The sequence below is a fragment of the Typopeltis vanoorti genome, chromosome 13 (genome assembly GCF_054136105.1).
Source record: "Typopeltis vanoorti isolate ZY-2024b chromosome 13, IOZ_Tvanoo_1.0, whole genome shotgun sequence".
In the NCBI taxonomy this organism is placed as follows: Eukaryota; Metazoa; Arthropoda; class Arachnida; order Uropygi; family Thelyphonidae; genus Typopeltis; species Typopeltis vanoorti.
This window is the reverse complement of record NC_143561.1, coordinates 15185690-15213380: the sequence shown is the minus strand read 5'-3', so window position 1 is coordinate 15213380 and position 27691 is coordinate 15185690. Positions and strand designations below refer to the sequence as shown.

The 27691-nt window shown below is 36.0% G+C and overlaps 1 protein-coding gene across 4 annotated transcripts in view; it reads left to right on the top strand.

Annotated features, from left to right (window-relative positions):
* LOC150099946 (ATP-binding cassette sub-family C member 1-like) overlaps positions 1 to 27691 on the top strand; it is a 684487-nt gene that overhangs the window by 624572 nt on the left and 32224 nt on the right. For all 4 annotated transcript variants that reach the window (XM_090403130.1, XM_090403131.1, XM_090403128.1 and 1 more), the window contains 3 exons: positions 1221 to 1379; positions 5513 to 5679; positions 16354 to 16548. In XM_090403130.1, coding sequence (XP_090259256.1) covers positions 1221 to 1379; positions 5513 to 5679; positions 16354 to 16548 — 521 coding nt within the window. The remainder of the gene's footprint in view (positions 1 to 1220; positions 1380 to 5512; positions 5680 to 16353; positions 16549 to 27691) is intronic.

The window sequence follows — 27691 nt, the reverse complement described above, 5'->3', positions numbered from 1 at the left end:
TTGCATCTTATCCACTGCAAAAAAATCCAGGGAAAAACTTGATCTCCAAGTTGAGACCTTCCGTGCTTCTGCCATAAGCTTCTTTGCTGCCGCTGCCACCATTTTTGTAACATTAATGGCACCTTCACATTAATCAAAATAAAAACTGAAGCAAACATTTTTAGAACCATAATACCACAGTGCAATGATTATATCCAGTCTGGCTATCATACAAAAGTACTTTACACAAATCTACATGATATAATTAAGGGAAAAAAAAAACATTTTGTAACACCATTCAGATACACTACTACTTTTCATTGCAATGCTAATTTTTTTTTTTCTTCTAGTGACCATATATCAAACTCTGGAATTTTCCTTTGTAATCTGATTAGGTTATCCTCTTTTATTAGATTGCTTAATCATATAATTCATCCATTGTACATATTTTTTTTAGAAAATATATTCAGACATTGCTCCTATTAAATAGTTCTTGATCAGTGCCCATGCAGCATTGACTTCCATGTTCCATGTCAGTGTTTCAGATATCTCTTAAGCATTCTTGAATGAATGGCTTTTTTTGTTCTACATTTATCCTTTCTTCGTAGAAGTCTTCACATCTCCAAAAACTGCCAGATAATTAACTTCTCATTTTTCTTGCCAAATGGAGGATGATTTTTTTGCCTCATTCACAGTACCATTCTCCAATGCAAAGACCAAATCTGTGTTTAAGATCATTTTCTCTGAGAAAAATTCAGGAAATCAATTTTCTTGCACCTAGGTGACATCTCTTCATTACAGTATACACAGTATTAACACCCATAATTAAAAATATCATATACATTTCTTATATTGAACAATCTATTAATTATCTATTAAGTTATAGTATTAACTAATTTATATTCTGTAAAGATAGACTGGAAAGATATAGTGTCACTCTGCTAATAAATCTACCAATTTATAGTTTGCTAATTAAAGTCTATTTTTAAAAGCATATTAGTTTGGGGATATTCTTCAGCATACGTGAAAGGATATACATAAAAATACATTTCTGAAAGGATTCTTTGGTACATGACTTATATTTGGGCCAAAAATCAGTATGTAAAGAATATATGCTAATTAAACATTAAAATTGTGGATAACTGTAAATATGAAAAGAGGTAAAAAAAATTATAAACATAAATTCATTATTTGAATAAATAAATATGAATAAATGTATAGTTTTGCAATTTTTATTTTAGGTAGGAGTTGTTGGCAGAACTGGAGCTGGAAAATCTTCACTGGTTATGTGCCTGTTTAGAGCTCTTAATTCCACTAGAGGACATATTTATATTGATGATGTAGATATTAACAAAATAGAACTACATACTTTGCGATCTGCATTGTCCATAATACCTCAAGTAAGATTAGCTGCCTGTATGTAATGTATGTGATAATATAAATGCCGTACCATTAATGTTGTTAATTATTAACCCAGCATTAGTAAGGTGGGGTGTCACAGATCCCAAAGATATAGAAAGAATTAATTATGATACCCCACCTTACTAATGCCAGGTTAAACAATGTTTATTTGATATAAATTAAAAAATAGTGAATAACATTTAATTATAGAATTATCCAGTAATGATCCAACTGCAGTGGCTCATAGACAGTTATCAGCGGGTAGTGTGTGGTGGAGTGGAATCAAGGCGAATCAGTGTGATTGATGGAGGGCCCCATGGTTCAGTACTAGGACCACTACTTTTTAATTTGTACATTAATGATATAGTGAAAGATTTGAGAGGTTGGCTGCTAATTAATGGGAAGAGCAATAGTTGATAAAAGTGATGTAAATATCTTACAGGATGATTTAAATAAACTGGTAGTATATAATAAGTTTAGTTTAATCCTTTATCCAAGTGTGAGCAAACAAAGTTTGCACCTGAAAGTATCTTCAGGACTGGGGTAAGGTAGTACAACACCAGGCAACTTGTTGCAAAGGTGAAGAAAGCTCTCATCAGTCCTATCTCAGTATCTCCCATAATGCAAAGCACATCTCCTTGCAGATATGTGTAATGCTATGCATTAAGGCAAGGGCCACTACCCATACCGGGTTTCTCTCAACAAATTGGTAGTGTGGGCAAAGGACAATGGTTGTCAATTTACTGTTGTAAAATGTAAAGTAATGCACTTTGAGATGAAAAGATTACATACTTCATATCATATTGATGGTTGATAGAGATTTGAAATTCAGATGACATATTGCAAGAGTTGCTAAAATAGTTTAGAGGACTCTGTGCTAAGTTTTCGGTATTGAGGCCACATTATTATGTAATTAAAGAATTTAATAAAAATAAGCAATTAAAACCTGACAAGTTTTGTAAGTAGAAAGACTTACATCATCGGGGTACTGGTACCTAAACGTTTTACACAACAAAAGCCCATTAATAATTAATTACATAATAATACAATACATAATAATTTTTATTTACACATAATAAAACATTGTTTTATTTTGTGTAAATAAAAATTATTATATATTGTATTAGTATGTAATTATTATGTAATTATAACTAAATACTTAAGGAATTGACAGCATATACTAGAAATATAAATTAAATCAACTTTAATATATACTTTCTGATATTTCGGCCATCTTAAGTTGCCATCTTCATGGGAACTTAAGATAAAGACACGCCATGCAAGTACTACATAACAGCAAATGAGAAACGAAACGAGGAAGCTACCATTTTCCTAAATTCCTGATGGTGCCCACTTGCGGGCTATATTAAGTGTTCTTGGTCTTTGGACTGAAGTTCTTCTGATATATGTTTCCCAAATTTCGGGCAGTCTCATGCATCCAAATTTGTTGAGGTTTAGCATGTTCCTAAGGGCTGAGGCTGATTCCGTGAATAGTCTTTCAAATATGAACTTGCTTTCATATTTGAACTTTCACCAGTACAGCCACTCTGGGCAAGCCCAGAGTGACTGTACTGGTGAAATTGTATGTAGTCCTTGTGTTTTGAGATTCTGATATTTGCTGTCCTGCCAGTTTGGCCAAAGTAGGACAATTTTTTTTTTTTTTTGGCTTTGGCCTGTTTGACTTTGCCCAAACAGGCAGGACAGCAAATATCAGAATCTCAGAACACAAGGACTACATCTGATTTCACCAGTACAGCCACTCTGGGCTTGCAGACCATGCTCTGGATACTTGCCACAAAATAAAGTGGAATAAAGCCACAGTAATACACACATAGTAATATGCAGCAAGTTCAAATATGAAAGCCTATTCATGGAATCAGCCTCAGACCTTAGGAACATGCCAAACCTCATCAAATTTGGATGCATGAGACTGCACCAAATTTGGGAAGCATATATCAGAAGAACTTCAGCCCAAAGGCCAAGAACACCTAATAAACCCACCAGGGGGCACCATCAGGACTTTAGGAAAATGGCAGCTTCCTCGCTTCGTTTCTCATTTGCTGTTATGTAGTATTTGCGTGCACGTGTCTTTATCTTAAGTTCCCATGAAGATAGCAACGTGACCTTGCCGAAATATCGGAAAGTATATATTAAAGTTGATTTAATTTATATTTCTAGTGTATGCTGTCAATTCCTTAAGTATTTAGTTATCATGTTTAACCAGCATATAAGCCTTTCTACAAGAATTAGTATGTAATTATGTGTAAAAAAATTATTATGTATTTTGATAACTTCACAACTTTACAGTTGTGAAGTTATCAAAAACATCTAATATGTGTAATTAATTGTTAACAGGCTTTTGTTGTGTAAAAACTTTAGGTACCAGTACCCCTGATGATGTAAAGATTTTGACTTATAAAACTTGTTGGGTTTTAATTGCTTATTTTTTATTAAACTCTTTAATTCCATAATAATGTGGTCTCAATACCAAAAAACTTACCACAGAACTGCTAAACTGGAGAAACTTATGGTTGCAGTTCAGAGGATTACTTGGATGTTGAAGAACACATTAATGAGTAAAGATAGAGATGTTATTATTCCTCTTTATACGGCTATGATTCAGATTCATATTGACTACTGTGCACAGATTTGATTAACTGTGTTTTGGGGGGATCAGGAAGTCATGGAGAGGATTCAGTAAGTGACCAAGCTCGTGGTCTGTGGAATGTTCCCTGTGAGGATAGATTGAAGGTGTATGGGTTGCAGGCTATAGCTGATGGGTGGAGGAGAGGGTACATGATAGAAATTTATAAGTTACTAAAGGGATTCTATATGGTTACACAAAAGAAAATTTTCAATACATGAGGATTAGGAGGGAAAACACAATACCTGTCATATATCTTCCCAAACTCAACTACTCTTTAAGCATCTCTTCTCCTTGCATTTATGTTTCTGATTCTCCCCCTCCCCCCATCATTTCCCTTTCCAACTTGCATTCCTGTTCTTATATTCCCATCTTCATTCACAATTGCTTCAGTCTCATCCACTCTCCTACTCATTTATATAATATTGACTTCTACTGAAACCTTATTCACATCGCTCATTATACTTTTCTAGCAAGTCTCTCTAGTTTTTCACACTAAATCCATTTAAACATAGTCCATCTCTTTTTTTAATACAATTCTGTTTGTCCCTCAGATGCTTTTCACACATCAACAAACTGCATCCCTTTCTCTTTATACAGATCTGCTAGCATACCACTCATGATTTTTGATCACTGCTTCAACTCATTATTGGGATACCTAGATAACACACCAACTACTTTTCCTACCACACTATTGTCTTTCACTCTTCTGAATAATCTTCTGATTCCTATTCTCATGTTCTCCATATGCCCAACCCAATTGTATCATCCCTACCTTCCCCTTGATGCTTTCTCCCATATCCAAAGCATCCATCATCCTCCCTCCTGGAAAACAAACCTTCTGCACCTCTCATCCACTACAATTTTATAATAGAATCTCTATACAGCACTATTCTCGAATCATTGAATCATTTGCCACTCCTTTTTCCCCACTATCTTTCATTTTATTTTTTTCACAGGCTTCCATTTCATATCCACCAAACCTAATTTCATTTTGCATATGCCTCATCTCATTTCTCAGTCATTTTCTTTTCAACTCTTATATTCCATCGGTCGTGCTCTCTTTCATATCAACAATCACTCCCACTTTAGCTCCTTCAATTGGGTTTTCTTTTCATTCCCTCAATCATACCGACTTGATCTCGATCGTTAGGCTCACTTCCATTCAATGCAGTCACACTTGCTTTTGCTTTCTCTGCCACCTCCATAATCACATTCTCTGCACTTATATTTTCTTGCTCAACTTCTGGCTGATATCATTCTTGTCATCCATATAAGTAGGAATCAACTATGTATTTATACACAACTGGAAACAGTTTAATAAGAAAGTGATATGACGTGCATATAACATTGTGTCATATTTGTAATCTATAGTTAACTAAGAGTGTGTTATTGCTAACTTCTGAATCCCATGCTGAAACATTATTAGAAGTTTCTGTTTTCAATATTTTAGTTGTTAACTGTTTTTTTTTTTTTTTTTAATTATAGGATCCAGTTATATTTGCTGGATCTTTACGTATGAATCTTGATCCATTTGAAGAGCATTCTGATGATGAAATTTGGATAGCTTTGGAACATTCACATTTAAAAGAATTTGTATCATTACTTCCAGGTGGCTTAGACTATACTCTTATGGAGAATGGGGAAAATCTTAGGTAAGTAAAGTGCTAGCAAAAATTGGATTAATGCAGAACATTAAAATTAAGAGAATTTGAATCATCACTAAGCTGTTTAATTTAAGCCTCATTACTAGCAAGGTGCCAATGAAGTGGAAAGAGGGCAAAATAGTGATGATTAAGTTATTGAAGAAATTGGCAAAAGACAAAATTCGGAACTGAGTGACATGATTATGATGCTTTATTATTATTATTATTATTTTTGCATCTTCCATAGAGTTAGCAGACTAACCATAGGAGATTCATTCAAATGACAACATGTTATCGTACCGAATCTTAAAATCCTTAACACTCTCTGCTTTAACAACATATCCTGGTAATATGTTCCATTCACTGACAATTCCCCAGGTGAAAAATGTACTCCTCACACCAGCCTTCACCACACTCATATATCTTCCAGGGACAACCTCTGGTTCTTTCCCTTTCAATTTCTACTCTTTTTATAATCCTCTCTGGGATAAATCTGTAAATTGCTCTGTGTCTGTAAATTGCGTGTGTTCTTATGGCCAATATACTTGTACGCTGGATATAAAATCAAGTTCCTGGGAGAAAAAAACCCGGCTACCTCTATATGAGATCATCTAACTCACCTTCATTTGAAAAAGCCCATATAAAGATTCTTCTCATCATGATGAGAATCAAACTCAGGCCTTTTCCAATTGAAGGGTGCTATGTACCATCATTATTAGTTTTCCTAAGGAGGTTCTTATCATGTGGTAATCTACCACATGATGATACCACATGCTTTTGCAATGTCCAAAAATATTACTGTATATGATTCCTTCACTTACCATATGGTAATCTATCAAATGCTTTTGCAAAGTCCAAGAATTTCATTGCATATGATTCCTCAGTGCACTCATTACTTTATCATAAAATGCAAGTAAATTTCTAAAACAAGCCTGCCCTTTACAAATCCATGCTGCTCATTATGAAGAATATTGTGTTCATCAACCCAATCTTTCATTCTATTCCTACCCAATCTCTCCAACGTCTTGACTGCAAATGCTGTTATACAGACGGGTCTATATTTGAAACTTCTGTCCTAGAACCATGCATATGGAGTGGTACTTTTTTGCCATTGTTCCACTCTTTAGGAACCTCATCAAGACTTTCATTAAATAACCAGGTCAAAGGCATAACTAAATGTTGTACTCATTCCTTAAGAATACATGCTGATATGTCATCCATTCCCACAGCCTTATTAACATCTAACCCAGTTAACAACCGATAAAACTCTGATTCTCACTTCTAATTCTCCTAATCACCTTCCTTCTATAAATTGCACAGCATCGTTTACATCAGTATGATATACACTGATAAAGTGCTCATTCAATAATTCCATTATATCCTTTGGAACAGTCACTCTGCTGCCATGACTGTCCACCAGTGCCATAATAATTCTTTCTCTTGCTTGCCATATAGTGGAAAAATTCCTTTCAATTAATTGGCCCGACCAGTCAATCTTCTCTCATACTGCATGTTTTCGTTCTTTACCATGCTGATAACCTTCCTTGCCTGCACTTTGTACTCTTCATGGATCCAATCACCAGTCTTGTACCTACTCCATAGCCTTTTCCAACACAGCTTGCTTGATTTCACTGTTCATCCATTTCACTATTACTCTATTTACTCACTCACTTAACATAACTTACATTGCTTGTATTGGATACTGCCTTATGAATTTCCATGCACCATCAATATCTTTTCTGCACAACTCATCTATGCAATATATTGATGCTGGCTGACTGCAGAGCATCCCATAATCACCCATCTTATAATTCCACATATATCTCTTTTTTGGTAGTAGCCTTTTCTTGTTTTACCACCTCTCAAACAAGTAGCTAATGATCACCCTCTCCAACTGGTCACAGCATTAATACTTGATTAATAACTACATATTGTGAAGTTATCACCAAATCTAAGACAATAAAGTGTCTAGTTGCTTTAGTCACATGCTGCTTAAGATATTTATCCCTCAGAATTTCAACAAACTCACTCTCCCTTTTTTCCCATACACTCTCTCCTCCTTCCTTTCTGTGTTTATGTAATTAAAGTCTCCCATCAGGATCACCTTCTTTTTACATGTGCAACCAATTTGCCTAAACATTTCACAATCAGCATTCTCTATATTCCTTGGCCTGTAACAACATCTTGTCAGATATAATAGACTGTTAATTTTAACTTCACACACACAGATTCAAATTCCACATTTATTATCAACTTTCACACTTTGTGGACCCAATTCCTCTGCAATCATTAATAGCACTGCCTATTTTTCATTTTCCTATCCTTCTAGAAAATTGTACATCCTTCCATTTCTATTCCCTATATGACATCATCCTCAAACAACTAAGTTTCACTTATACCAATTATCTTTTCACATACTGACTCAATCAATGCAACAAACTCAGCTTTCTTATTTTGAATACTGCTTGTATTTGTATACAAACATAACAATCTCTGTCTTTGAGGTTATTCTACCACCTCCAACATTTTCTATTTTAGCTTCTATACCACACCTCTCTGTTCGGTCTGACCACTGTCGTTTCTCTGATCCTCACTCTGATTGCCATTCCTACCATCTCATCCTCACTGTTATGCATTCCACTTATCCATCTTCCTTCTTCATACAACCCATTGAGCTGTGCTATCTTACTTGGGGACAATATTTATAAAGTTGAAGGGTACATCTTGCCTTAGTAATTTGCTTACTTTTTTATAATAAAGTGACAATGGAGTTGGATAAGTGAAATGGCTACTCAGTGATACTGCTGGAATTTGCAAAGGCATTTGATTCCACATAGAACTCTGTTGTAAATTAGATCAAATAGGAAAGGATATGAATCTAATGATTTGGATTACAAGTGGCTGATAGACAGATATCAAAGAGTGGTTTATTGAGAAGTTGAATCTAGGAGAAAGCAGATGACCAATTATGGACCACACGGCTTGGTAGTACTTGGTTCTCTGTTCTTTAATTCGTGTGATAGAATAACAATAGAGAAGTTATTGTTTCCCTTTGTAAGGTTTTATTCAAGCAATATCTGAACTACTGCATAGAGATCTGTACACCTGAATTCTGTAGGGATTAAAATTATTTGACAGGAAATATTCAGTTCCTTGCTAATGGTGCAAAACTGGCAATTGAATAGTAAATGAAGGTAGTGTACAGATCCTACAGGATAAATTAAATAGATTTGGAGAAGAGGAGATCACAAGCTGTGTACTATATATTGATGGAACTGATATGCAGAAAACTGATGATGCCAGACATATTGCAAAGATAGCCAAAACAGCCATCAGATTATGTGGCTGTTAAAGAACATGCTAACAAGCAATGATAGAGAAGTTATTGTTTCCCTTTATAAGGCTTTATTCAAGCAATATCTGAACTACTGCATAGAGATTTGAACACCTGAATTTGTAGGGATGAAAAAATGGTGGAGAGGATCTGGAGCCAAGTGAAAAAATGCAAGGAATTGTGGTAGATCTATGGAATACTCCCTATGAGAATAGATTGAAGGTCTGTGGGCTTCAAAAACTAACTAGTAGGCAGAAAAGAGGAGACTTCATAGAAGTATATAAGTTATGGGGATTTTATAGAATTGACACTGAAGTTTTTTTTTAGTACACAGCTGTTAGTGAGAGAGAATGAGGAATGGGAATTGTGCAAGATTGCTGGCAAGGGGATTTAGGACTGGATTTTTTGCTTGGAGGGTGGTGAATGGATGAAATGAGTTGCCAGAGGTGGTTGTGAGTGCTTTGTCAGTGAATGAAGCACTTACAACTACCTACTACCTCTGGCTATTCTGATATTGTGTATTGCATGTAGGTATTGTGTGAATAATGGATCTCTGTGTGGTGAGGCCTTTGACTCCATGGAGATTGTATAATAATAATAATAATTACTATTATTATTATTATTATTATTATTATACCACTCGGCCAACCAGGCCCTATGATGGACCAAAGGGATTACAACATAAAAATGAGTCATCTCCTTAAGGATTCCTCTACTTATCAGATTACAGATTGGGATCCTAAAAAATCTTAAAAGAAAAAAAGCATATAAATTATTTTAAAAATGTTACATCGTGGCCCAAAGAGATTACCAAAAAGGCTTAAACCTTATGTCAGACCACCCCAGATATATGGGTAGCCAAAATTCCCAAACTTAATACTCCCCCTTTTGTCCAGTAGTAAATATCGGCTAGATAGCCTACAAACTGACTAAACATTTCTCCATGTCACTTTCCTCTTCACAGGCAATTTTCCTTCACTTATTAGTAATTCTATGTACTTTTAAACATTACTAAATAAAAGTAAAGTGCTAGCCAAATTTGGATGAATTTGGAATGTTCATATTTAAAATAAGTTGTATGATCATTCCCTGTGGGTTATGCTATAGTGTTATGGAGAATGGCAAAAATCTTAAGTAAGTAAAGTGTTTACTAACTTTGTGTAGTGAAAGGTCCATTCAATTTGGTCTCGCTATTTCATCCACCTCAGCTGGTAGGGAAGTTAACAGTTTATATGACAAAATGATTCCTCGATGTTTAATTGGAAGTTGACCAGAATATGGATACAGTGATATTGTAAAATCTCGATGTAGCTTAAAAATATCAAAGTGCTTTACATCGATTTTTTTTACATAGGTAAGTCCCATGAGAACTGTAAATAACCTTGTTTGTTTCTATGTGTGTTTTGCTAAATATTAATGTAGTTAACCCTGTGGGAAGTGAATGTATTTACTGTTTTAATGTCGAAAACAAAGGCAATGCTTTGCCATCGGAACTTTGTATATAATTATGTGTAAGAGTGCAGGAAAGTTGTTTACTAGTTTTGTGTATGAGAGAAGTGCTTACAAGCTCTGCGCTAACACCTTTAAAGTTAGTATCTAAGAGTGCCACTAGTTTTAGACAAGTTCCGCACCCGGCAAAATACGATCAAAAGAATGCATGGAGGAGGACAAAGAGCGGGTCAAACTTAAAGGAAGATGAAAGAGTCATGCCAAATTCTTAGGGGGTTACAACCCTTTGTGCAAGGTCTGAGAGTAGGCATAATAAAAAGGGACAGAGCCGAGTAGGGAGGGCTTCCAGTCGCCGCCAGACAGAGAGCTTCAAGGTTGCGAGAAGTCTTCGAGTCATCGCCAGAGAAAGGGAATAGATTCGGGAGTCCATAAGAGTCAGTTGGCAGCAATTATGGTCATTGGAGGCGGCAGTTAGAGCTATTGGAAACAGCAGATAGAAAAGCCAGTCATCCAGGCCCAAGCAAAGGAAATAAGGCAATGTAAATTACCCAAAGCAACTTCGCTCAGAAGATTTTCTTTTTTGCTGTGGGAGAACAACCTTTTGCCGGTCGCAATCCACAGCCCACTATTTTCCCGATGAGATACTGCTGAATGCCAGACATTCCTGAAGGAAACTCTAGATCTGAGATGAAAGAAATGCCATAAGACTGCAGTGAAAGACTTTTGACTGAATGTGCGATGCAGAGTCTTTTGTAAGTTCAAACATTTTGTATATTCCCTCTCATAGTAGGTTGTAGATGGACTTTTAAGAGATTGTTCAATGATAATGAGAAGTGTCTTTAAGAGAATCAATTGGTATGTTGGAAGTTGATATAAAATTTATAAAATTAACTTAACAGAGAGTTAGCTAACCTCTTTGCAAGTATACTAGAAGTTTAATAAGTTGAAATTGTAAGCAGAGTTACATAAGTTTTTGAGTTAAAGAGATTATTTAATGTTGAAGTAAAAGGGTTCTAATTTCATGCTAAAGATTTTATAGATGGATAGAGAAAGCAATCTCACTATTGTTTAATTCATGTATATTTCATATTAATGTAAATAAATGTGTTTTAATTATTTCATAAAAGAGTGCTGCCTGATCCTTTATTTTACAACTGCACTGTTCCTAAATAAATCAGACTTGTGAGTGGGAAACAATTAAGGCAATAAAAGCGCAGTTTAGTTACTTACAAACATGACTGTTTATGTAAACTTTGTTGAAGGAATTTATGCTAGTAAGAGAGAGAGAGAGATCTCCTGGACGTTTTATTTAGTCTTATGCCGATATGGATATACTGATGCCACAGTCTCAATAAAAAATTTTCAGTGTTCTTAGGAATAAGGCTAGTAATTACGGAAGGTGGATAAACAATAGTAAGATAGAGGAAGTAGAGTAAGAAAGGAAATTATATATAAAAATAATATTAATGGTAGCAATAAATAGCCTCCGTTTACAATATATCCATTGCAGAAGTGAGTTGCTAGATACTAAAATATCATTAAGAAAAGATTGTTAGAATATTTTCATTCTCCCTCTTACAAGAGTGGTCTGAAAAGTTCTCAGCCTAACAATGAAAAAATGAATTTATAATTTCTAAATTATTTTTATTTTCCAACTTAATCTCCCTTAAGACTAATACATTTATTCCAGTGATGCTCCAGTGCCATTATCCCAACCCTGTAGTGGTTCTCAGTAAGATCTGCAAAATACCCCTCTACAGCTGCAATCATCTCTTGATTCGAAGAAAAATGCTGACCAGTGAGGAAGATTTTTAGTTTTGAGAAGAGATAGAAGTCAGAGGAGCCAAATCTGGGGAATAGGGTGGATGTCCCAACAATTCATAGTGCAGATCCCTTAATTTTCCCATTGCCAAAACACCTTTGTGGACAGGTGCATTGTCCTGATGAAGGATGTTGGAAGTTTATTTTCCACTTGGTTAGAATATAATAAATTTAGTTTAATACTTTACCCAAGCGTAGGCAAACAAAGTTTATGCCTGAAGTAGTTCAGGACTGAGGCAACTCATAGCAAAGGTGGACCAAGCTCTCATCACTCCTTGTCTCAGTATCTCCCAAATCACATCTCCTTGTGGACATATAATGCTATGCATTAAGATAAGGGCCATTATCCAGACCTGTTTTGACCTTAATTGAGGTTTTGTCAGCGGGAGGCAGACCCAGAAGTGATGATACCAAAGCAGAAGGAATAGGAGAGGTCATATTTACCTATACGAGTTGCCAACAGGTGTACCACCTTATTATTAAATTACTCTGGATTAAGAGAAAAATGTTGGAAGTTTATTTTGCACTTGGTTAGACTATAATAAATTTAGTTTAATCCTTTATCCAAGTGTAAGCAAACAAAGTTTGCACCTGAAAATATCTTCAGGACTGAAGTAAGGTGGTACAACACTTAGACAACTTACAGCAAAGGTGGACCAAGTTCTCATCACTCCTTGTCTCAGTATCTCCCATAATGCAAAGCATTATGGGTAGTGGCCCTTACCTTAATGCATAGCATTATACATGTCCGCAAGGAGATGTGCTTTGCATTATGGGAGATACTAAGACAAGGAGTGATGAGAGCTTGGCACACCTTTGCTGTGCGTTGCCTAAGTGTTGTACCACCTTACCTTCATCCTGAAGATATTTTCAGGCACAAACTTTGTTTGCTTACACTTGGATAAAGGATTAAACTAAATTTATTATAGTCTAACCAAGTGCAAAATAATCTTCCAATAGCATTATACATGTCTGCAAGGAGATGTGCTTTGCATTATGGGACATAATCCAAAGCACATCTCCTTACTGATACTGAGACAAGTAATGATGAGAGCTTGGTCCACCTTTGCTATGAGTTGCCTCAGTCCTGAACTACTTCAGGTGCAAACTTTGTTTGCCTACACTTGGGTAAAGGATTAAACTAAATTTATTATACTGATGAAAGATGATTTTTTTCTTCTGCAATCTGGGTCTTTTCTCATGAATTTTTTAGTCTAGTCTGGTTAAAAGAGCGGATTAATATTCCCCGGTTATTGTTTTACCCTTTTCAAGATAATTAATAAACGAAATGCATTTAGCTTCCCAAAACCATGACCTTTCCTGCTGATGGAACCAACTTTGTCTTCTTTGGCACTGAACAACCGGCTTCTGCCACTGTTTTGACTGCTGTTTGGTTTTTGGTGTATAATGGTGAATCCAAGTCTCATCCATAGTAATAAATTGACACACAAAATCAGTTTTATTCTTATTAAAATGCTCCAATCACTGTTCAGAGATTTTCATGTGAATGTGTTTTTGATCTGCTGTGAGCAAGTGTGGCACTCATCTTGCACAAAGCTTTTTCATTTGCAATTCTTCATGCAAAATATATCCTACACATTTATTTGAAATGCCTATAGTCTCAGTAATTTTTTCAAGCACTTTGACTCATCCAGTACCAAATCGTGCACTTGATCAATGATTTCTGGTGTGGTTACACTTTTTGGACGTCCTTCACGAAAATCATCTTCAAGGCTGGTATGGCCACGCTTAAACTCGGCAGCACATTTGTTAATCGAAAACGAAGGAGAAGAGTGCCCATAAATTTTTATGAGCTTTGAGTGAATTTCTTTTGGCGTTAAACCTTCTTTTACAAAGAATTTTATAACCACACGATACTTAATTTTATCCTTTTCAACACTTTTGTTTCAGACAGCTGTATAAAAGCTACTTGATAGAATGACTTGCAATTTCACATGGATGCTTATGACAGATGTACCAACTTAGAAAAAAAAAATGTTGCCGATTGTGTTGCCATGTATGGTCGAGGCCGAGAACTTTTCAGACCACCCTCATACTTCCAGTTCTTTGTGAAAGAGAAAGATAAATTATCGAGACCTAAAATTTTATTGACTGGTGAACTACACAAAGTTATGTCATATTTTATTCCAAAGGAGAGCAAGTGTAGTGAATTAGTGAAAAATGATAAGTAAAAGTGATAAATTTAAAAAAAAATGTTTAGAAAGATCAGGCTGCTGATACAATATAGAACAATGAAAATTGAATTTAGAGATGTGGATGGGATATTCTCAAGTAACATGAACACAAAAGCTGGAGCAGATAAAAAGAAAAGTTATTAGGATCAGTGACAAGTAAGAATACTACCATAGGCATGCCATAATGCTGCATTACTATTCCACTTACAAACCATTCCCATCAAATACAAGTGAGATCTGTAGACTAAACTGGTATAGTTTAAACAAGCTATAAACTTCATCTCAACAAGAGATTATTAATATTCTGTGGGTGGTCTTCTTGAGATCATAACAATTTGTTTGTAGTTTACTGTATTTGCTGCCTCTCTACTAAATTCTCTCAGCAGCTCTCATCTTGTTCTTTGCCTCCATAAGCAAGCCTTCTTCTTCTCAGGTGAAGAATACCATGGAACTTAAAACTAGCCCAGTGGCCCTCTAACATAATGATCATTGGTTATAGTTTTCTTGTTTACCAAAAACATGTGAAATAAACTGTGGATTTACTTTAATAGGATTTTCCCTCTAACATTATTCAACTCTGATTTTGTCACTCATTTCAGCTATTTTACTTGTCAACGTAAATTTTACTAGCAAACAGAGGGCACAGTTGTGAGAAGTTAAAAAAAAAAAAAAACTCAACAAAATTGCAAGAAATAGAATAAAAGAAATCATGAGAAATATAAGATATCATGCAAAATAGCAGTATAATAATAGCAGTATTCTCATTATGATCAGGATATGTTTGTTAGGAGGAAGTAATGTTTTAGCAGCCTGCTTATGTACTATAACAAGGTGACGAATTCACTGGATAAGGGAAATGCATATACAGTAGTATACTTGGATGGTTCAAAGGCCTTTGATAGATAGTTACACACCAAGCCAGTAACTAAATTGAAATAGATAAGATTGGATGAGTGACTAGTGAGTTGGATAGGTGATTGGCTGTCAGGCAGGCATTAGAGTGTTGTTTATGGGAGGTTGGTGTCCCATAAAGAGGAAAGTCTAGCTGAGTACTATAGGAGTTGTCTCTCTTGGGGCTATTATTGTTTATCTTGTACATTACCGACATTATCTTGTACATTGCTGGCCTGGTTGGCCAAGTGGTTAACATATCCACTCTCCAGCCAAAAGGCTGCTAGTTCGAATCCTGCCATGGGCATGGATGTTTGTTTGTGAAAATATTAGTCAGTAGTTGGCAGTAGATGCCTTTGGTGCAGATAATGAAGGTAGTTGTGACTGGTGGAGTGGTGGAGACGGAGAGTTGTAGAGTAGGTACCCTGCCTCGATGCGTCTTTAGACTCTCTGGAGGTGTTATGTATTAATAATAATAATGATAATAATTAATGATATCGAGATAGGCTTATTGACCTGGTAACTCTCTAATTTTTCCATCATTTCCTCTTCTTTTCTATTTATACTTCCTCTAAATGAAAAATCTCTTATAGTTGAAGGTCAGAAGTAGGATACTATTTTGAAAATTGTGTAATAAAAAATTAAAAAGGGTGAATCAGTTTCAAAAGAATTTTTTAATTTAATTTTTTAATAAAGTTAAAAATTGAATTGTAATAATATAAGATTGAGATATCCAGTTAAGTTGACAGTTAACTTTGAAACTGATATTTCCACTTCAAAGTATTTGCTTTGTTTCTTTACAGTTAGGTTCTTCAGGGAATATATTTCTCTCAGAAATAATGTATTCAGTATAGTGTTTCCATATATATTACAGTATATATATATTTGTTGTTGGACATAAAGATAATTGAAAGAGAATCATTAACATTATTTAGTTGCATTAGTAAATATAATTCCTAATATAATTGTTTTAATTTCATTGTTTGCAATTAGTAATGGACAACGACAGTTACTATGCTTGGCTAGAGCTTTATTGCGCCAGTCCCGTATACTGGTTCTAGATGAAGCCACAGCTTCAGTGGACTTGCCTACTGATCATTTAATACAAGCCACTGTAAAAGAAGCATTTTCTCACTGCACGATTATCACTGTTGCTCATAGGTTACATACAGTGTTGGATTATGATAGGTGAGTATCAAAATGAATATTTTGTGATTATTCTTGAGAAAAATGAGTATATTTTTAGGGGAAAGATCATTTTTATTGCTGGTGTAAAACTGCCTGTTTATTGGAAACCTGAAGTGACTTAAAAAGTTCCATGTTTGTCTCAAGAGAAGAGTTACTAGATTATCTAACCATTAACTCACCTATAAGTAAATTTCTGTAAACTGGTGGATTGACATATTATGTGGTGTCAGGTGGTGCTTTGCAGGAATTGTACAAGAACACCGTAGGATCAGATAACTCTTTGTTGATAGTTAACAGCAGATTTTTTTGTGTTTGTGTGTGAGAGCTGTTGTAGAAATTTTGCACTTGTGGTATTTGTAAGGTATGGTCTTATTTGTTTCAGTAATCTATTAAAGTCTTTAAACTTAGAGCTACTGATGGGTATTGAAAGTAAGATGGCAGCGATTTTATCTATTCATGAGTTAAATTTGATATTCAAATTATATGGATAGGTTATGGAGTTTTAAGGCAGATGGAAGGAAAAATGTGGGTGTGCAAAGTGTGTCTTAAATGAGATTCAATGGACAGTAATGTATTGGTAACTTAGGATGAAAGTATGAGAATGTAACAATAAGAAAGAGTGTTTATCATTCCAGGCAAGTCATCTGACAAAAGAAACAGTCAATGGGAATGTGAATGGCGTAAGTGATGTGAGCATAGTGAAAGTCAGGAGCAAATGTGGTACAAATGCAATGAATGACACAGTACTAAGACTGAGGAATAATAATAATAAGTTTAGTTTAATCTTTTATCCAAGTGTGAGCAAACAAAGTTTGCGCCTGAAAGTATCTTCAGGACGGAGGTAAGGTAGTGCAACACCAGGCAACTCATTGCAAAGGTGGAGAAAGCTCTCATTATTCCTATCTCAGTATCTCCCATAATGCAAAGCACATCTCCTTGTGGATATGTGTAATGCTATGCATTAAGGCAAGGGCCACTACCCATACCGGTTTCGACCTTTATTGAGGTCTTGTCAGTGGGAGCCAGGCCCAGTAGTGGAGATACAAAGGCAGAAGTAATGAGAGGTCATCCTAACCTAGGGTGTGGTCAATGGGTGTGCAACCTTATTATTAAATCACTCCGGATTCAGAGAAAGACATTGAGAGTTTATTTTTCACTTGGTTAGACTATAATAAGTTTAGTTTAATCCTTTATCGAAGTGTGAGCAAACAAAGTTTGCGCCTACCCCTGTCCTGAAGATACTTTCAGGTGCAAACTTTGTTTGCTCACACTTGGATAAAGGATTAAACTAAACTGATTATAGTCTAACCAAGTGAAAAATAAACTCTCAACTTAAGACTGAGGAAGATGTGAGAGATGTTGAAACAGTAGAAGAGTGAAGAAAGAATAGTAAAGAAGCTTGTGTGAACATGAGTGAAGATATTCAAGAGAACTGGTAAGGTTGAGGAATAAATTGAAGTGTGGACAAAGTGACATAGGACATTTAAAAAGAGAGTGGTCATTGGAAGTGTAAGAAGAAAGGTGCCGATGGAAGATGAGTCAAAGAATGAATGATTGCATTGAATGGTGGAAAATATTGTAGTACTATAGGGAGACTGGCAAATGATGTCAAAATGGAACAGGAGTCAAAAGTATGTCTGAGAAGATCAACAGTGGGAAGAGTGACTGGGGTTGTGGAGAGAAGAGAGGAAATGCAGAGATGTTGACTGTGCTGTTAGGAACAAATGATTTGTGATGAAATATGAATGAGGTAGTACAGAATTGCTGTTAGGAACAAATGATTTGTGATGAAATATGAATGAGGTAGCACAGAATTGCTGTTAGGAACAAATGATTTGTGATGAAATATGAATGAAGTAGCACAGAATTTGCAAGGAAGTGTGAATGAGATAGCACGGGATATGTGAGTGTTGCTAAGCAGTGAAGAGGAAGAGTGTGAGATGGAGAATTGTGTGTTGTCAAGGTACAATGGTAGATGGCTGAGGAGAGGAGCAATGATTATGAATGGTATGATAGCTAAAACGTGCACGAAGAAAGGACTTGAGTACATGGATGTGTGTGGAATAAATTTAAGGGTATGAGAGAATTGTTTGCTGCACATGGTCTGCATTGGATGGAGAGTAGCAATGTAAAATTGGGTAAATTGTTGAAAACAGGAGGAGAGAGTTGTCAGTCAAGGAAATGAAAACTAGACATTGGGACTGTGAGTAAGATATCAGGATCAGCGGGAAATAAATGACAAAGGAAGACTTGGATGCAAAATTGCCTAAGTGGAAGCAACAAATTACTCTCAAATCAATTCGAGTCGAAAGGGCTCAAATCATAGGGTGAGGAATTGCAGGAAGGAAAGAAGAACTAGGTGAAAGCTACTCTGCTTATACACCAATCCAATTCAAGAAGTATTAGGAATATGGGTGCAGAGTTCATGGCCTTGATAGAGTTGTCAGTCTGCAAATCACTGGTGTCAGAGACCTGGTAATGAAAGATAATGTACTTCTTAGAATGGAATATGATTGTTATAATATTTTTTCTCAAAAGACAGAAAAGATAAACAAGGAGGTGGGATATTACTGATGATTTCAAAAGCGTTGTGTCCTCTCCGTGTGGAACTTCAAAGCAGGAATGATAATGGCTTTGTGACCATTTGGTGTGAGGTTGAGGTGAGCACTAATTTGAGATATTTAGTGGGCTGTTGCTACAGGCTAGGGAATGCAGAGGGAAATGATTCTGAAATGTTCAGAGAGAGAGATGAGACTGGTGAATGACAGGAGGGTGATAATAATGGGTGGCTTTAATGATGATGGTTCAACCACACTGCATGCATAGAAACCACTCCTCACCTTCTTGCTCACAACTTCCTTTCTTAACTTCCAGGGATGGCGATAGCCCCTTATCCTCATTCCTTCCCCCTGTTCCACGAAATGGAAGAATTCCCCAGTGTTCACCTTGTAACTACCTCTCAACAGTTTAGAAGTATCAATCATATCACCTCTTGTTCTTCTATCTGTATCAGTATGCAGCCTCCTGAATGCTGCAGTCCACATTCCCTCAGCCTACCCTCATAACCAACATTGCAAAGTCCTGATACCGTCTTTGTTATCTGCCTCTAAACTCTTTCCACAGTTAATCTATCCCTTTCAAATACTGGAGACCAAATTTGAGCACAATAGTCCAGGTGTAGTCTGATCAGATCTATATACAATGGAATGACAACTCTTTTATTATGCAGGTCAGAGTCCTTCTCAGTTTTGCAGCAATCCTCTGGATTACCTTCACCACCTTTACAATATGTTCCCTGAATTTCAGGTTTCTATCAGTAATCACCCCCAGATCCCTCTCATCAATGTATCCCAAACTTCAAGACTTTACATTTAGCTCTATTCAGTTTATTCAAATCTTGTCACTCAGCTACTACATCTGCACTATTACTAATAACCCTTCCCAGCTTCACATCATCTGCAAACTACTGAATATCACACCCCCTGCAATCCACTGACAATGTCATTGATATAAAGGTTAAACAATGCAAGTCCCATTTGAAAGTTTATTTTTCACTTGGTTAGAGTATAATAAATTTAGTTTAATCCTTTATCCAAGTGTGAGCAAACAAAGTTTGCACCTGAAAGTATCTTCAGGACTGGGGTAAGGTGGTACGACACCAGGGCAACTTGTTGCAAAGGTGGAGCAAGTTACCAACACTCCTGAAGAGACCTCAATAAAGGTTGAAACTACTCTGGGTAGTGGCCCTTCCCTTAATGCATAACATTAGACATATCCGCAAGGAGATGTGTTTTGCATTATAGGAGATACTGAGACAGGAGTGTTGGTAGCTTGCTCCACCTTTGCAACGAGTAGTCCTGGTGTTGTACCACCTTACCCCAGTCCCGAAGATACTTTCAGGCGCAAACTTTGTTTGCTCACACTTGGATAAAGGATTAAACTAAATTTATAATACAGGTCCCAGTACTGAGCCTGAGCCTTGTGGGAATACACTTGTAACCTTCTGCCTCCTTCATACTCCTCCATACACAACCATCAGATAGCCAATCCAAATTCCAGTTCACTAACCTGACATCTAAACCCATGTGTTTCAACTTAAATATCAGCTTATCGTATGGTACCTGCTCTTGTCGCTGTGTTATAAAAGACAATCGTATTACTGAACAAGAGTGCCCATTAACAAATCCATGCCCACTCTCACAGGTAACATTACCCATATCTGCCCAATGCTGCAAATGATCCCTCTCTAATTTCTCCAAGATCATAAAAAATATTGATGAAATACAAACTGGTCTATAGTTTGACACTTCCAGTCTGCTACCATCGTTATGCAATGGCACTATCTCACCCTCCTCCACTCCTTGGGAACCTTTCCCATGGCCAGACTTTCATTCAATAACCAGGTCAACAGAGTTGTCAGTTCTTTAGCACATTCTCTCAAAACCTGTGGTGAAATACCATCCAGTCCCACAGCTTTACTGACATCCAGGGTACTCAGTATTTGGAACACACCCTCCTCTTGTACCTCTAAACCTTGAACCTGCCCTATCCCTCTAGTATTAAAACTTACTTCTCCAGGATGAAATATCCCAATGAAGTGTTCATTGAACAACTCCACACATCCTTTGCATCAGTCACTCTATTCCCATTTTTATCCAACAATGTCATTCTTCCACAATCATTTCTGCTCCTACTGGCAACATAGCAAAAAAAAAATTGCTTAGGATTTTCTTTGGATCTCAGGGTAAATCGCTTCTCGTATCCTAGTTTTTCCTTCCTTACCTGGAAGGAAAGGAAGGAAAATTTATGAAAGAGATAAGGATATTCTTTTTTATCTGCAGTTCCTGTTTGATATTATTTGTCATTCACTTGATGCCAAACTGTGTTTTCTTTACTCGTGGCATACAACTTGAATATTTATTAGCAGCTATTGCTCCTTATAAATATTCCTTCAAAAGGGTTCACGGACAATTCATTGCGGAAAAATTCATTAAGAGGAAAATCTATTGCAGGGAAAATTCATTGAGAGGAAATTTCATCATGGGGGAAATTTCATCGCGGGTGAAAATTCATCGAATGGAAAATTTTACACTGGGAAAATTCATCGTGGAAAAAATTTGTTGAAAGCATTATTTGCTAGAAAATTGAAATGATATTGATACCGATATATGAAAAGTAAATGCATGCAAGATAAATTTCACAAAATAAAGTTTTTTATGTATTTATTTGTTATTTGTTTAGATTTTAATTAGATTTTCATAATATTTTTATTCTTATACAATGAAAGTAATATATTATTGATCGGCGAGTTTCCTAATTTCAGTTTCTTCCTAAAAAGTTGTAAATATGGAGATGATTCGTAGTAGAGGTTCGGTGTAGTGGTTGAGACAGTTGTAGATGTCCTCCCGCGATGAGTTTTCGGACTCCTTGGAGGTGTCAGGAATAATAATAATAATAATATATTTTATTACTCGAGTACTGCAGGTTTTGCTGATGAAATGTTAATATTTGAAAAACTGGAATAGGTATAGGAAGAAAGGACATTACATTTAAGAATACTTGTTCTGCGAACTGTTCAGACATCTATCCAGATGTGATACTCATATATATATATATACAAGGGTGGTCTGAAAAGTTCTCGGCCAAACAATGAAAAAACGAATTTATAATTTTTAAATTATTTTCATTTTTCAACATAATCTCCCTTAAGACTAATACATTTATTCCAGCGATGCTCCACCGGTATTATCCCATCCCTGTAGTGGTTCTCAGTAAGATCTGCAAAATACCCCTCTACAGCTGCAATCACCTCTTGATTCAAAGAAAAACACTGATCAACGAGAAAGCTTTTAGTTTTGGAAAGAGATAGTGGGCAGGTGCATTGTCCTGGTGAAAGATGATATTTTTCTTCTGCAAACCGTTTTTCTCACGAATTTTTTGTCTAGTGTGGGTAAAAGATCGGAGTAATATTCCCCAGTTATTGTTTTACCCTTTTTAAGATATAATAAACAAAATGCCTTTAGCATCCCAAACACCAATGCCATTACCTTTCCTGCTGATGGAATTGACTTTGTCTTCTTTGGCACTGAACAACTGACTTCTCTCCACTGTTTTGACTGCTGTTTGGATTCTGGTGTGTTTTGGTAAATCCAAGTCTCATCCATAGTAATAAATTGATGCACAAAATTAGTTTTATTCTTGTTAAAATGCTCCAAGTGCTGTTAGAGATTTTCATGCTAGTGTGTTTTTGATCTGCTGTGAGCAAGCACAGCACCCATCTTGCACATAGCTTTTTCATTTGCAATGCTTCATGCAAAATATATTCTACTCGTTCTTTTGAAGTGCTAAGCACTTCAAAAGAACAAGTAGAATGAGCAGTTTCATGCACTTTCACTAGCCAGTCATCCATACCATATCGTGCACTTCATAAATGATTTCTGTTGTTGTCACATTTTTTGGACGTCTTTCACGTGGATCATCTTCAAGGCTGGTACGACCATATTTAAACTCGGCAGCCCCTTTCTTAATAGTTGAAAAATGAAGGAAAAGAGTGCCCATAAACTTTTATGAACTTCGAATGAATTTGTTTTGGCGTTAAACCTTCTTTTACAAATAAGTTTATAACCGCACGATACTCAATTTTATCCATTTCAAGGGATATAGACAACACTTTTGCTTCAGACAGCTGTATAAAACAAACTACTTGATAGAATGACTTGCAATTTTGCATGGATGCACCAACTTAGAAAAAAAATTGTGCCGATAGTGTTGACATCTATGGTCGAGGCCAAAATGTTTTAGACAACCCTTGTATAATCGACATATTATTATTATTATTTGACACCTCCAGGGAGTCCAAGTACTCAATCGAGGAAAGGCACCTGGTCTAGAGTCCCATCTTCAAGATTCAATCACTAACTCGCTGCAACTACACAAACGTTATCTAGCGTCGATCATCACTCATATTTCCACAGACGATCACAAATACTCATGTCCACGGTGGGATTCGAACCCACAGCATTTTGGCTAGAGAGCAGATATGCTATCTACTCGGCCAACCAGACTGGCTATTTCTTAATTTTTTTAAAATATTTCTCATATGGGAATTTTTTTTTCCACATATATCTGCGATGAATAACTTTATACCAAATAAAAATTTTCAAAAAGCTAAATATAATCGAAATATTAAATAATATATAAAATATTTCTTAAATGTGTTAAAAAATATTTCTTAATTCTTTAAAATATTTCTTATATGGGAAATTTTTTTCACATATATCTGTGATGAATTTTCATGCAATTAATTTTCCTCACAATGAATAGTCTCCGCAGTTAATTGTCGGCGATCAATATTCGGCGAGGAATTGTCCGGACACACTTCACAAGTTCCCAAGTACTAATGATATCTCACCCTTCCAATTGCTCCATCCATGGAAGTGCCTCAATTTGATATCTAAGTCCATTATAATAACCTGCCTTATAATTCCACATACATTCCTTTCTCTTTGACACTCCTACATGTCTGTTCATCTTCTCAGTCAAAATCACATGGTCATTCTCTCAACTGAAGGCAGAGATGCCATCTCACTTATAATCAGCTCTTCTGATGCTATGACCAAATCCAAAACTCTTGAACCTTGTGTTTTTTCTACTACATGTTTCTTAAGACATTTGTCCCTCAAGAATTCCAGAAATTCCATTCCCTTATTACTGCATGCAGTTTCCCAATTTATACTGCTGTAGTTGAAATCTCCCATAACAATCATTCTTCTTGCATTTGCCAAGCTCAACTGCTTAAACATCTTCTCTTCACTCTCTATGCTCCCTTGCTTGTAGCAATGCCCCACTAAATATCCTGTCCTTCCCACCTCTACCTTACACCATATGCTTTCAAAACTATTAGTGCCATTGCTCTCCAAATCCTCCACTCTGAGAGGACATCATCATTTATGTCCTCTCAGAGTGGACATTTTCCCTTTCTATCCTGTAGAAAAATGCTATATCCTGCTACTTCTATTCCTGTCAGTATATTCATCAATCTTCCATCAATCATGTCTCAGAGGTCCCAATAATCTTCAGATAGGCTGATGCTATCCGCACCACCAATTCATCTCCTTTATTCCAAATGCTCCTGGCATTAGTATAAACAGTCAAGGCATTGTCACTGTTTCTAAACCTATCATTATACCCTCCAGACTCCACTGGTTTCAGCATTGACTGACTTGCTCAGAGAACAGCATTCTCTCCAGAAGCCTGCATCCTTCCTTATTCAAATGCAAGCCATAAATAATGAATAGTTTAATAGCCAAAATGTGCCAAAAGAGTGGCTTGGAATACACTCTTTTGACACATTTTGGCTATTATACTATTCACTATTTATGCTCTTCTCTGAAGCTCTGCATTATCATATCTGGCAACATGCATGTCTTTCCTCTCTCAATCTTCTTCTGCACAACCTCAGGCAGGAACTTCATATCTATTGCCATCTGATTCACACTGCCTCTCAAATCATTTGTGCCCACCATCGTTATATTATTCACCCTTTCACCTCACTTAATTGCCATAATCACGCTATCATTCCTCCAGCAAATATAATGAATAACACTCCTCAAACATTCTATCTTGTACACCATGGATCATCAAGTCTCTATACATCACACTTCTTACTACTCTGTTTCTTCCTTTCTCACCCTCCTCCCTCACTCTCTCTACTCTAACGCTTTCTCCATTTGTCACAGGAATCTCTCCATCCCTAATTCCAGTACTCTCTTATATTTTTCTCATTCCCTCCCTTTTACTGACTCTCCTCTTCTATAATTCCCATAACTCTCTCTCATGTCTACTCTGATTTGCTTTGCATTCATTGTTTCCAGTTGCTTAATCTCTTTTTTTAAGCTTCTCAACTCATTCCTGAGGCATTACACTTTCAGCAATCTGTATCTCTCTCTCTCTCTCTCTTTCTCTACAAGCTACTCTTACTTGCCATTCATCCTCCCAATTAACATCATAATAAATTTAGTTTAATCCTTTATCCAAGTGTAAACAAACAAAGTTTGTTCCTGAAGTAACTCGTGGTAAAGGTGGACCAAGCTCTCATCACTCCTTGTCTTAGTATCTCCCATAATGCACAGCACATCTCCTTGCGGACATATATACATATATGCATTAAGGGAAGGGCCACTACCCAAACCAGTTTCGACCTTTATTGAGGTCTTGTCAGTTATGGGATATACTAAGACAAGGAGTGATGAGAGCTTGGTCCACCTTTACCACGAGTTTCCTCAGTCCTGAAGATGCTATAGGCACAAACTTTGTTTGCTTACACTTGGATAAAGGATTAAACTAAATTTATTATAGTCTAACAAAGTGGGGAAAAAACTTCCAACATCTTTCTCTAAATCCAGATAAATTTATTAATAAGGTGAGACACCTTTTGGCAACTCATATAGGTAAATATGATCTCTCCATTTCTTCCACCATGGTATCACCACCTTTAGGTCTGGCTCCCACTGATGAGACCTCAATGAAGGTCAAAACTGGTCTGGGTAGTGGCCCTTTCTTAATGCATAGCATTATACATGTCTGCAAGGAGATGTGCTGTGCATTATGGGAGATACTAAGACAAGAGGTGATGAGAGCTTGGTCCACCTTTACTGCAAGTTGCCTCAGTCCTGAAGATACTTCAGGTGCAAACTTTGTTTGTTTACACTTGGATAAAGGATTAAACTAAATTTATTATAGTCTAACTAAGTGGAAAAAAAAACTTCCAACAATTAACATCATCTTTGAAAACTTCACCATCTTTCAAACTTACTATACTCCCTACTTTTATTTTTACATTCACATTCTGCTCGTTATCCTCACCCTCGATCATGCTACTCATCTCTCTTGGTCAGCATTTTCCTGTTTCTGATGTAATGCTGCCGAGGTTGATTGTACTAATGTCTGAATCACAAAGTTCTTCCCATTTTCTACATTTTTTTCATATATGCACTCCTCAATCTATTACCTGCTACAGATCTAAATGTCAGGATGCATACATGCCTCAAGCACTGCATACCACAAAATCCCATAGTATGCTGTGCAATATGTATTCCTCAAATGGAGTGGGGACTTGCTTAAAAGTCATTGGCAAACGGAGCTGCTACTGCTGCCATTATTTTTGAAACACTGCACAAGAACCAACGCACTAAGAACTACTACAAACTATACTAAAATATTATGTTTTAAGTACAAATTCCACAACTGCAAATTACCTACAGACAGACTATATGTTGAATCTAGCTTAGATTCTCCATAATTAAAGTAAAAAAAACTCTAATAAAAATAACAAAAACTTCTCTTTTTTTTATTTTATTTATTTATTATTTTTTTTTTGCTGCTACCCCTTAACAAGTGCAACTCTGACCTCACCATCTGGCAGATAATATGGAGAAAATATAGTATTTGCAGATTTTCAAGTGACATAAGAGAAAATTTTCAAATCCTCCATATGCTAAGAGCAACCACTAATATGGAATGTACATCACCTGGTGATTCCCTTTCCCCCCCACCACAAAAAAAAAAAAAAAAAAAAAAAAAAAAAACTGAAAGGAAGACAATTCCAACACTGAGTTTGCTCAAAAAACACCCAGATGATATTGTGATGTGTGTGTCCAGATACATCATTTAAAAATTAAAAAAAGAAGAAAAGGAAGGAGTGAGAGAGCAGATGTACATATGATAAATGTTGGGGCCTTTAAGTATCTATCCTTGTTTCAAAACATATCATATAATTGCCAAAATTAAAAAATACTGAGCAATATTTTCATTAACCAAACTAGTGACTCAGGAGTTATTGTTTTATTGAAAATATAACATTCAGTATCACCTCCATCATACTTTCAAAATTTAGCAATTATATGATATTATTTGAAACAAGGATTGATCTTAAGGCACCCAACATTTATCATACATACATCTGCTCCCTCACTCCTTCTTTTTCTTCTCTTTCTAATTTTTAAATGATGTGTTTGGACACATTATAAACAATATATATATATTGTAAAGTTTTATGTGTTATTTTTGTTAATTTAAATTGTAAAAGAAAGAAGTCAGCAAGGAGATTTGGTGGGCTAACTTCTATATTCTCAGTAGTGAAAGG